The sequence below is a fragment of the Plasmodium falciparum genome (assembly GCF_000002765.6).
Source record: "Plasmodium falciparum 3D7 genome assembly, chromosome: 9".
Taxonomy (NCBI): domain Eukaryota; phylum Apicomplexa; class Aconoidasida; order Haemosporida; family Plasmodiidae; genus Plasmodium; species Plasmodium falciparum.
In genome coordinates this window covers 1,000,001-1,012,500 of record NC_004330.2, presented here as the reverse complement: position 1 = coordinate 1,012,500, position 12,500 = coordinate 1,000,001, and the positions used below count along the sequence as shown (strand labels likewise).

At 19.3% G+C, this 12,500-nt stretch overlaps 5 protein-coding genes across 5 annotated transcripts in view; all 5 read right to left on the bottom strand.

The window, feature by feature from the left end:
- Nucleotides 1-383, bottom strand: part of PF3D7_0925000 (conserved Plasmodium protein, unknown function) — a gene marked incomplete at both ends in the record, with an annotated part of 1,746 nt that extends 1,363 nt beyond the window's left edge. The window contains 2 exons of the mRNA XM_002808910.1: nucleotides 1-99; nucleotides 309-383. The exon at nucleotides 1-99 is cut by the window's left edge and continues 27 nt beyond it. Coding sequence (XP_002808956.1) covers nucleotides 1-99; nucleotides 309-383 — 174 coding nt within the window. The remainder of the gene's footprint in view (nucleotides 100-308) is intronic.
- Nucleotides 384-678: 295 nt separating this feature from the next.
- PF3D7_0924900 (alpha-tubulin N-acetyltransferase, putative) lies at nucleotides 679-2,121 on the bottom strand (the record flags this gene model as incomplete). Its single annotated transcript, XM_024473204.1, has 9 exons — nucleotides 679-756; nucleotides 874-946; nucleotides 1,047-1,099; nucleotides 1,196-1,239; nucleotides 1,335-1,404; nucleotides 1,539-1,577; nucleotides 1,693-1,758; nucleotides 1,887-1,936; nucleotides 2,040-2,121. 9 exons carry the CDS (start codon nucleotides 2,119-2,121, stop codon nucleotides 679-681), a joined length of 555 nt encoding a protein of 184 aa, XP_024328965.1.
- A 624-nt stretch (nucleotides 2,122-2,745) lies between these two features.
- PF3D7_0924800 (telomeric repeat binding factor 1, putative) lies at nucleotides 2,746-3,438 on the bottom strand (the record flags this gene model as incomplete). Its single annotated transcript, XM_002808908.2, has 5 exons — nucleotides 2,746-2,820; nucleotides 2,927-2,992; nucleotides 3,101-3,171; nucleotides 3,262-3,300; nucleotides 3,435-3,438. The coding sequence occupies 5 exons, from the start codon at nucleotides 3,436-3,438 to the stop codon at nucleotides 2,746-2,748; spliced, it is 255 nt and encodes an 84-aa protein (XP_002808954.2).
- Nucleotides 3,439-3,958: 520 nt separating this feature from the next.
- On the bottom strand, nucleotides 3,959-5,728 carry PF3D7_0924700 (splicing factor 3A subunit 3, putative; the record flags this gene model as incomplete). Its single annotated transcript, XM_001352082.1, has 1 exon — nucleotides 3,959-5,728. The coding sequence occupies one exon, from the start codon at nucleotides 5,726-5,728 to the stop codon at nucleotides 3,959-3,961; it is 1,770 nt and encodes a 589-aa protein (XP_001352118.1).
- Nucleotides 5,729-6,655: 927 nt separating this feature from the next.
- Nucleotides 6,656-12,500, bottom strand: part of PF3D7_0924600 (conserved Plasmodium protein, unknown function) — a gene marked incomplete at both ends in the record, with an annotated part of 6,383 nt that continues 538 nt past the window's right edge. The window contains 2 exons of the mRNA XM_001352081.1: nucleotides 6,656-10,888; nucleotides 11,023-12,500. The exon at nucleotides 11,023-12,500 is cut by the window's right edge and continues 538 nt beyond it. Coding sequence (XP_001352117.1) covers nucleotides 6,656-10,888; nucleotides 11,023-12,500 — 5,711 coding nt within the window. The remainder of the gene's footprint in view (nucleotides 10,889-11,022) is intronic.

Genomic DNA, 12,500 nt, shown 5'->3' with positions numbered 1-12,500 from the left:
AGACTTAAAAACAAAATCTCCTTCCTTGGTATTTTTTTCAGTAGACCTTTCTCTTTTTTCTTCTTTTAAGTCGCAATAATATTCATCAATAAGTAAGTCCTTATCATAAAAATTATGAGCAAACAAAAACGTATCCAAATGTATAGATAAATAAGTGTATACATATATATATATATATATATATATATATTGCAATATACACAATTTGTACAATTTTTACAATTTGTACAATTTTTACAATTTGTACAATTTTTACAATTTGTACAATATGTTTATTTTTTTTATTTTTTTTATTTTTTTTTTTTTACAAATTTTTGATGTGTAGACAAGTTATCTTTTTCCTTGTGTACAGAAAAAATTCCGTTTTTTTCTTTCTCATTCATTATTATTACATTCACATATATATATATATATATATATATATATATATATATATATATATTTATATATTTATATATATTGTTGTTTTTTTCTATGTTTTATTATATTAAAGAAGAAATATACATATGTATATTTTTTTATATATACTTTTATGTTAAACTATTATGTTGCTTAGTATTCATTTTTATGAGCATATATGAGAAAAGAAAAATAAAATTAAAACAAATAAAAAAAGAAATGCAATATAATAGACAAGAAAAAAAGAACGAGGAAATATTTTTATATTAAATACACATATTAATTAGAAATTCTCTCATATACTTTTTTTATCGATACATTCTTAAAATAATTTGAAAAGATAACAAAGTGATTGGGCTTAAAGGGGAAAAAAGAAAAAAAAAAAAAAGAAAAAAAAGAAAAAAAAGAAAAAAAAGAAAAAAAAATGAAATATATATATATATATATAGATTATTTTATTTTTAAAAGAAATACCTGTTTAATTAAAACACATGGAGAAAAATATTTTTTCAAAAAGTTTTGCAATTTATAAGAAGGATTATCATAACTATAACAAAATATATTATTAATAAAAATAGAGGTGTAGGAAATTTTATATCTTCTTTTCTCCTTTTTTTTTTTTTTTTTTCTTTTTTTTAAAAAGTTACCATAAACAAAAAGCAGAAATGTCGTTGTCTTTTAACATGAAATTAAAAATTTTCTTAAGAGAAAAAAAAAAAAAAAATAATAATCATGAGAATATAAATATATATATGATGAATTTTTTTTTTTTTTTTATTCTAAATTTATATCTTACTATTCCTAGGCCTCTTTTTTGAAATTTCTCCAATATATAAAAATCTATAGAGAAATAAGATAATATAATATACAAGAATATAATTTATTTTAAAAAAAAAAAGGGAAACGTGGAACCTTTCATTTTTTTTATTTTTAACCTAACACACATGTACACTTTCCATAATGTAATTTGATTTTATCGTATAAATAGAGATTCTTTTCACCTATCTGCTTATAACATGGAAAAAAAAAAAAAAAGAAAAAAAAAAAGAAACATATATATAATATATATATATATATATATATATATAATTTATAATTATCAGACATTCATGTAAAAAATGGTTTACATTTATTGTTACTTTTATAAATCCTATTAAGCCATCTGTGTGTATTAAGCACTTGACAAGATAAAATTAAATACATATAGAAATAAATAAATGAACATATACATAAACAAATAAATACATAAACATATACATATATATATATAATATGTTCCTTTTTTGTGTTAACATATATTGTATAATTTTCATTTATTATATTATTAATAGACGTTAAGGTTCCACACAATTTTTGCTCCTTCAAAAACAACAAAAAAAAAAAAAAAAATATATTCAGTATGTAAAACGTTCATTTATATATTATATATTTATAGATATATCTTATTTTTACATTTATTTTTTTTTTTTTTTCTTTTTTTGTTTCACCTTACTGGACAAGCACGCTATTTCGTCAACTTGCTTTTGAAACATTTTAACTGAAAAGAAAGAAAAGAAAAAAAAAAAAAAAAAAAAAAAAAAAAAATATATATATATATTATAAATAAAAATTCATAAAAGTTCATGTCTATATTATAATACATAAGACATTATTAGTGTTCCTGAGGTAAAGTAAATCCTCTCTTGTATATTTCTTTATATCAATATGGTTAAACGTTTCCATAAGTGTATTATTTAAAAAAACATTAAAGGTATTTAGTATAAATAAAAAAATGAAAGATATATATATATATATATATAATATAATATAACATTTTATTATATTTTTATGTTCTTGCTAATTATATTTTTGTCTTTTAATCATAACAAAAAATTTATTACAAAAGTAAAAAAAGAAAAGGTTATGTTTTTGATTTTATGCAGAACCGTTTGAAATAATAGGCACAAAAGAATTAAAATAATATAAAAATATATTATCGAAAAATATATTAAACCTTAATCATTTTATAAAATACACAATACACGCATTTATAAATATATATTTGTTCAAGCAATATTTTCATAGATATTATATCAGAACTAAAGCGTTTCATTATTTTTTTTTTTTTTTTTAAAGAAAAATATTATTAGTCCTTTTCAATAATATACACTTTTTTAAAATTCCTATATTTATCCTTAAGGCTTATATTCGTTCTTCATTACAAAAAAGGGAATACAGGAATGAATATACAAATATATATATATATATATATATTGATAAAATTTTTATTTCATAATGACTTGTTCATATTTTTTATGAATTGTTCAGAATTTTATTTATTTTTTTTCTTTTCTTTTTTTTCTTTCTTTATGTATAAAAAAACCTGTATTGGGGAAAATTATACGATTGGCGAATTTGTGACCATTTGGATAAACCATAGGTCTGCAGAATAAAATAGAATAAATATATAATATATATATGTAATATATATATATATATATATATATATATATATTAGTTTTTCTGAACATGGTCAGCTATTTTATACGTTGATTCCTTCAATGAGCAATTTTGTTTCTTCCTTTTCCCATTTAATTGGAGTTTTGTATTTTATCTGTATCAAAAGAAGGGAAATGTTTTTTTTTTTTTTTTTTTTTTTTTTTATGTTCTTCGTTCCGTTTTTTCTTTTTTCTTTTTTCTTTTTTCTTTTTTTTAAATACACCTTTTTCTTATTTATTTTGACTTTTCCCTCTATGTCCTTTGTGTTAATTAAAACAGGGGATATATCTTCATCTACAAATATTTATATATATATATATATATATGTATGTATGTATAAACGAATAAATGTTGTTCTTCATTTGTATGTGTAAGTAAATGTACCTAATAAGATGGAACGTTTTATTTTTAACAATTGAATGTCTGCATAATGTTGTATTGAAAAATTTTATATATTTATATGTTTGAAAATGTGTGTTCATATATATATATATATATATATATATATAATGATTGTTAATAAAAAATGAACAGGACTAATTTTATAAAACGCATACCCATTTGGAGAGAGATGCCTCGTCGTAATATTTACAAATATTATATAATTTATTTTTGTCTTTATAAATTGTTAAAATAAAAATTAATACATTAAATATGTACTTATATATCTCAACTATATTATTATATAATTAAAAAAATTTTGTATAATTTTTATACAATTTTTACAAAAAAGTATTTGAAATTCAATTTTTAAATAGGGTAAATCCCCTTAATAACTTAAATGGAATTATAAATATGATAAAAAAAAAAAAATATATATATATATATAAAAACCCGTATTTGTATGTATATACGGGTCGTCAAAAAAAAAAAAAATAAATAAATAAATAAAATAAAATATATATATATATATATATATATATAATAATTCAATGTTGTAAAAAATGAATCCCTTAGACAATATATAATATATGTAAAAATTATTATCTTATTAAATGTTCACTAGTAAAAATAATGGTAAAAAAAAAAAAAAAAGAAAACACATACACATATACATATTCATATATATTATAATATCTCGTTAAAGTAAACCTTGCCTCTTCAAATCATCATATGCCTTTATGTTCATGACATTTCCCTTAGAATCTTCACATTCCACTTCTTGATCCGGCTTGAATATATTCATTTGTGTTTCTTTTTTTAATTTTTCATATAAATTTAATGCATCTTCAATTTTAGTAATTTCTTTAAAGTGTAATGTATTAGGTATTTTTAAGCATTTCATACCAAAAGAATGTCTCCATTCATAAAAATGTTTTTCGAACGTGGCTCTTCCAAAATAGGAATAATTTCCACATATCTCACATTTATATTCTTTTGATAATCCATGTAATTTATATAACCAATATGGTATTGGTTTATTATCAAAACCCAATGGTAAGTTCAAAGGATTGTATATTGGCTTGTTGTCATCATTATCATCTTCATTTTCTTCATCTAAATCTTTTTGTTGATCTTCATTATTTGATATATTAGACATATCTGAAGAATCATCATCTGACATTGATATAGATAAATTATTGTTTTCCAAATCCTGTAAAAGAATATTTTGATTATTTAATTCATTGTTGTTATGATCCATTAAACTTAATAAATGATATTCTTTTTTTCTTTTCTTTTCATCTTCTTGTTCTTCTTCTTTATATTTTTTTTTCTGAATTTCATCAATTGTATATGCTTGTTTTCTTTGTATATTTTGAATTGTTCGTTGTATTATTTTATTTAATATATTGGCATATAACTGTATTAAATATTCACATCGTGCTAAATTCATATCTTCCTTTTCAATATTTTTTTTTATTTCCTCCAACTGTTCCACTGTATATTTTTTATTTAAATATTTTTTTAAATCATTATCATAATTTTTACATTTTAAATAACTTTGATATGTACCTTCTGAAGCATATAATTTATTATTAATATTACAATAAAAATCTAAATCATATGTATATTTTTCCCAACCCTTAATTTCTTTATTATTAAATTTATTATAAAAATCATCTTCATATTCTTTATATGTTGTTTTACAATCTACTAATACATTAATTTTTTCAAAAAACGATATCATATAATTCAATAAATTCTCTACATAACTTTTATATTCTTCATTTCTATATTTACAATATCTTGGAATATAAATAAAGCGTGTAAAATTATGTAGGTATGTTACATAATCCATTTCTTTAAATTCATTTATATTAGCTGTGGTTACATTATTATTATTATTATTATTGTTGTTATTATCTCCAGTTTTTTTTCTTTTTCTGTTATGTGAGCTAGCCATTTCTTTCTTCTTAAACATACTTATACGAAATTCTTTAATTTTTTTCATATTTATAAAATCATTATAAAATTTATTTAAATCTACGTATTTGCCTTTTTTTTCTAATGGAGAAAAGGATTGTTTATATTTACTACATTTTAATGCTTCTAATTTATATAATTTAGAACTTTTTATTTCTATTTTTTTAATATTTGTCTTTTTATGATAATCTCTTATATATTTTACACGTTCATAATAATTTTTCCATATGTCGTTTTTATCTTCACCCGTTTTCCCTGAAAGAAAAAGCATTTCTTCTTTTTTTAATTTATCTTCATCGTTATAATATTCTAAAAGTAGTTGAGACTTCTCTTGGATTTTCTCAACTAAATAATTTATAGCATAATCATATAAAATATTCTTCTTCTTGTTTTTTACTTTTTCATCGATCAATTCTGCAATTGCTTTTTCTATTACTTCGATTTCTTCGTGTAAGTACCTAATCTGTTCAATTAAAAATTGTGACATGGCAAAAATATAATATGCATAAATAAATAAATATATAAATATATATATATATATATATATATATAACCAAAAAATAAAAGAAAATATACTATACAAGAAATATATATATATATATATATATAAGATTCTTTTTTTTATATATATATATTTCCTTATCTAGCTATATTTTTTTTTTTTTTTTTTTTTTTTTTTCTCGTATTGATATATTATATTCTATATATGATATAATAAAAAAAGAAACACGATATATATAATTTAATTATAACATATAAAAAAGCTACATCATATTTATCAAAATATTCGTAAAATGAATATTACAAATGAAAAAAATAAAAATATACTTATATGTTAATTATTTTCTTTTTTATTAAGTTTTATATTATCAAGAAAAAAAAAAAAAAAATTGAATAATATATATATGGATAATTATATATATCCAACTTATGAACAAAGAGTATATATAAATATATATATATATATATATATATATATATATTAATATATATTTTTTTTTCCGTAACAGTATTTTGTCGTTTTGTAATATTTAATGTTTATAAATGGGTTGTTTTTAAGTCGAATAAAAAAAAAAAAAAAAAAAATATAATATAATATATTAATATATATATATATAATATATATATGTATATATTTATGTATGCATAATAATAATAATATATATATATATATATATATATATATATATATTTTAATGAAGTGGAAAAAAAAAAAAAAAAATATAACGAAAATTATAATTTAAGAATAATAATTTCATTTATGACTGAATTGAATATATAAAAAATAATAACTATTATATATATATATATATATATATATATATATATATATATATATATATATATATATTTATTTATTTATTTATTTATTTATTTATTATTTATTATTTACTTTTATTTTTTTTTTTGAATCCTAGATGAGTAGATGCTCATCCATTTTTTTTTTTATCTTATCGAGTTGACTAAAAGACCTATTTAAATTTTTATTTATAATATGTAATATATATGAATCTTTTGAATTTCGATTTGTTGATATATGTTCAATTTCTTTGACAATACCTTTTTCATTGTTATGTTTATGTATATTATAATTTTTAATGTTATTATCATCTTTATTTTTTCCACACGTATTTGAATTCATATTATTTCTTCTTTTGATTTTTTTAAGAAGGGCATTTTTTTTATTATCTGTAATATTTATTTCAAGTTTTGATTTATTTATTTTTTGATCATTACTATCTATACTTTCCTTTATTACATTCCAACCTTTTTTACAATTTGATTTGTCAAATGGTTGTATATTTATTTTACTTATTAGTTTAGTATTTGCAGATAATTGCTTCGTACTATTATTATTTGTTGGTGATATTAGACTATGGTCATGTATTTTATTTTTTATTTTTCCTTCATCTATTATATTATCATCATAAGCAGATATAGCATCCTCTATAAATTTTTTCTTATAGTTGATATCTTTCATGTGTTCATTAGTGTTGACATTTATCATACTGTTCACATTATTATTATTATTATTATTATTATTATTATTATGAATATTATCTGTATCATCATTATTGTTCTTTTTATTTATATTACATTTAAAATTTATAATAGATTTCTTATTATCACGAATTATATTATTACGGCTATTACATAATACATTTGATGTCTTTCTTTTTTCTTGATATGATGACAATATTGTTTTCTTCTTATTAATATTTAAATTATTAAAAGACGAAGAGTCCTCACCTATTGGATTTTTTCTATCACACAATAAATTGTTTAAATATATACCCTTATCTTTTTTATCTTTATTTATTAAAGATATACTCTTAAAACTTTCAACATATTCTTTTTTTAACACTTCACTTGTATCATAATTATTTTTGTCTTTTTCTTTCTTTTTAATCACACTTATTATACTTCCATTTGATAATCTACGATCATATTTATTAATATCATTCTGTGGATCTCCTCCATTCTTTTTATCTTCTGTTGTTTTATTAGGGAATTTTATTCTATGAATATTACGAAAAGGAGTATAACGCTCATCCAAAGTATATATTTTCTTGTCAACTTTTTGATTTTTTAATATATTATAATTGTTCTTACTGTTATTCATTTTACTATCACCATTTTTATAATACATATTTTCATTTTTATGAATATTATCATATTCAAATTGATTCACTTTCTCTTTTATACAACTACTTATCAATTTCCCATCATCTCCTTTTTTATTCAACCTTTTCTTTACATTTTCTTCATCATTCATTTTCTCATCTATTTTATTTCTTTTCTCTTCTTCTATTCTAATCGGTTCTCTCTTAATCGTTGAACAGAATAATTTAAAATTTCGTTCTCTTCTTCTTTTTTCCTCCTCGTCCGTATCTTTCTTTTTAATATTAAACATGCTTTTTAATTGATTAGATGCTATATTCAATCCATTATTATCTTTTTTATCACAATGAATTATATCACAATTTTTTTTTTCAATGTCATATGTATGGTCATGTTCTTTTTCATTTTTTTGGCTATTTTTCTGACTTGTGTTCAGAATTTTTTTTTTTCTTTTTTTTTCTAATGTATTTTGGCTAACTATTATAGGATTGGAATAAAATGAATATAAATCGTCTTTCTTAACATTTTTTTCATTTCCATTATGATTAAAAGAATATTTATGGATAACACCATTTTTATAACTTCTAAAATTATTATTTATTATTATTTTTTTTTCCTTCATATCTTTTGTATATAGCTCACTTTTGTCCTTTTCTCCCTTTTGGTTAGTCTCCTCAAAATTTTTTTTTTCTTTTCTGTTTCTTAAATAACTAATGTTTGATAAAAAAGAGGAAGAAGGATATTCTTTAAAATCACCACCATTATTGTGATTATAATAATACTTATTATTATTATTATTGTTATTGTTGTTATAATTATTATTATTATTATTATATGGATTGTATATATTTAAAGATAATAACGATTTTCCAAAAATTGTATCATTTCTTTTATTTAACATTATATTTTCATTTATAGATTTATTAATTTGACCCATTGTTGTTAATGTATCATTTATATTTTTATTTACATTTTTATTTACATTTTTATTTATTGTTTTATTTATATTTTTCAGATCGTCATTCTTCTTATACCTTCTTATTTTATTTTGTTTGTTCATGTAGTTGGGATGGTACTCGGATGTATATCCATCAATATTTTTTATTATATTATTACAATTTTCTGATCTGTCCCTCCTGTTTTTTTTCTTCTTACTCTTGATATTTTTGTTACGTATCAAATATTCATCATCAAAAAGTTCCTTTTTATTATGAAGTGTTGATAATGGAGATGATAAAGATGATTCTGGTGATGACAAAGATACTGATCGTGAAGATAAATATAATGATGATCCGATTTTATCATTAAAATTATAAATGTCTTCTTTAATTTTGTTTTCCTTTTTTTTTTTTATATTAGATATATATTCATTTTTATTATTTAAATAGTTATGTACATGTTCTTTCTCATTCATTTTTTTTTCTTTTTCTTTTTCTTTATCTTTATCTTCTTCTTTTTTATTTTCTTGATGATTATTCATCCTTTCTTTATTATATAAAATATTTATGGTTTTTAGACTATGCTTAAGCTTTTGAATTTCAGTATGACTATCTATTAAAGTTTGTATAAAAAAATTATTCGAATCTTTTATATATTTCTTCATTTTTTTATTTTCTTCATATATTTTATACATTTTATTATTTTTTGTATATTCTATATAGTCGAAATAATTATTAATTCCCGTTGTGTATTTAAGTAGAATGTGTTCTAGTTTTTCAATTTTTATGTTGTTCTCCATATTTATATTGTATAATTTTAAAATATAATCTTGTACATTCCTTGGTAGTTTCCTTAGATCATTTTCTTGTAATTTATGGAACGTATTATCACAAAATATGTGATCAGATAATAATTGTTCTTTATTCGTATTAGTTCCCTTCTCATCTTCCTTTTGAACATGATTTTGTTTATGCATCGTGTTTGTGTCCTCCTTGTGGTTCATTTTTTGTATATTTTTTGTATGATCTACATTTTTTGTATGATCTATATTTTTTGTATGATCTACATTTTTTGTATGATCTACATTTTTTGTATGATCTACATTTTTCATATTTTCATAATAACAACTATCTTGTTCTTCGTGATTATCAATTTTTGGATTATTCTTTTGTAAATTATCAAATGCTTTAATAAAATTTATATTTTTCAAAAATGAATTATTGACCTTAATATCACTCGATATATTAGAAAAGAAAGATGGTAAATTGAAACATTCATTTTGTTTTTCTTTATTATTCTTTATAATTGTATGGTTGTGTATATATCCCTTATCAAATAATGTAAAACTAATATCATCATATATTGATTTTGTACAGCTTTTATAATAATTCTTTAAGCATTGTTCTATACAATTTTTAAGATTTACGTTTGAAAAATTATTTTTCTGAAGAATATCTATAATGTATTGTAATTCTACATTTTTACTATTACTTGTTTTTTTTTTTTTAATATCATCTATATTGTTAAATAAATGGTCTTCCTGTTCAGATTTTGAAAAACGATATTTGAAAAATATTTTGCATGTAGATATATTCAAACTATGATTATATAATATTTTAAATAACATATTAATTTTTTCCATATAACTTATATTATTAGAAAATGTATGTTCGACTATTTTATTATCCATATAATATGCATAATCTTCTTTCTTATAATGTTCCATAAAATTAAAATCTTCATTCTTTTTGTCAGATATATTTAAATGTACATATCCCTCTTTTTGTAATTCATATAAATAATTTAAATGAATAATAGTAAAACCTATATAATATAATTTCCCCTTATTATCAATTTTATCTTTCTCCTTAATATGAGTATTATTGGACAAGTTGTTCTTTTTTGTATAATTATACTTATTTTTATGATTTAACTTGCTATTTTCCTCCTTATTATAAATATATTTTTTTAATTTCTTATCTTTTTCATACTTTATATTTTTTTCATTTTTTGATAAAACATCATGGTTCGTTTCTACTTCATTTTTATTTTTCTCTTCCATTCCATAAAAACTGAGTCTATAAAACTATGAAAAAAAAAAAAAAAAAAAATAAAAATAAAAATAAAATAAAAAATTAAATAAATACACCAAGTGTAATATATATATATATATATATATATATATATTTTTTTTTTTTTTTTTTTTTTTTTGTCTGCTACCTTGGATGGAGAGATGATTTCACTTCCTCTAACATTTTTAGCATTAAAGGAAAGTTCAAAAGATACGTCCGTAAAAATTATGCTCTTCAATTCTTGAACTAAACTATTTATATCATTATTTGATTTTCTAGTTTTTGTACTTTCTTTATCTTGATTTAATATTTTTAAAATATTATTTTCTTTATCCAAATCTATTGGGTTTTTATGAAAAACAAATGAATGAACAATAATACCTGAATTATTCATCACTAAACATTTTATATATTTATATTTCACAAAGTATATATTTTTAAAATCTATATGTATCTTCATCTCTACATTTTTAGTTTCATTATTTCCTATAGGAAAATATAAATCACTTTGTTGATTTACATCCTGAACATTGAAATTTTGTTCTTCTTCACTTTTGTTTAGTTTATGTATATATGTATCTTTATTTAAATGATCCATATTTATATTATATATTATATTATCATCATATTTATCGTTTTTCAACATTTTGATATCAGAATATTCATTTTTTTTATTTAATATATCTTGTATATTACTTTGATTTAACAAACTAAAACTCATATTACTTTTTTGATAGGAAGAAAGAGATGTATTTATATCCTTATCATTATTCCATAAATCGGAAGTTATTATTTTATTTGTATTTGTTGTATTGAAATCTTCATAATTCTTATTATCTAAATCGTTTTTATCTTCCTTTATATTTTCAATATTACATTCCATTTTGTTATGTAAAAAACAATTATTTATTTTGTTGTTTTCTTCTTCTTCTTCTTCATCTTCATGTTCGTTTACTTTTTGTTCATTCAAATAATTAAATTCGTCTTTATATTTTAAGAGTTCATTAAATAAAATTAAGTTATCTTTATATTTATTCGACCTTTCTTCGTTTCTTTCAATTTCCATTACATTTTCCTTCTTATTATATTCAGCAAAATGTTTGGGATATTTTATATCATTACCATTATTATGTAATATGTCATTTTGTTCAGAACAGTTATCTTTATTATTATATTCGATTGAATTTGAAGGTATTATATGATTAACATGTTCATAATTTATTATTACCTTTTTTTTCTCACCTTTGTCTGGGCCTATATTCTTATGAATAAATACATTTTCATATTTCTTGTAATTTTCACATATATTATTTGATAATTCAAAAATGTTAATATTATTATTATTATTATTGTTATTTGAATTATCTCTAATCATTAGAGTCTTTTCTAATTTTATCTCAGACATGTTGTCATATTTATCCTGATTGTTGACTTTAATAGAATTCAGTTCATCGGTTTCTTTATCAAATAATCTTGATAAATGTAACTGACTATTATTATTACTTATATTACATGAATACAAATATTGATTGGACAAATTATTATCCATATCTTTAGTTTTATTATGTTCAGGATATTTTAATATATGAACATTTTTATCATATTCATTATTATCATTATTATGTT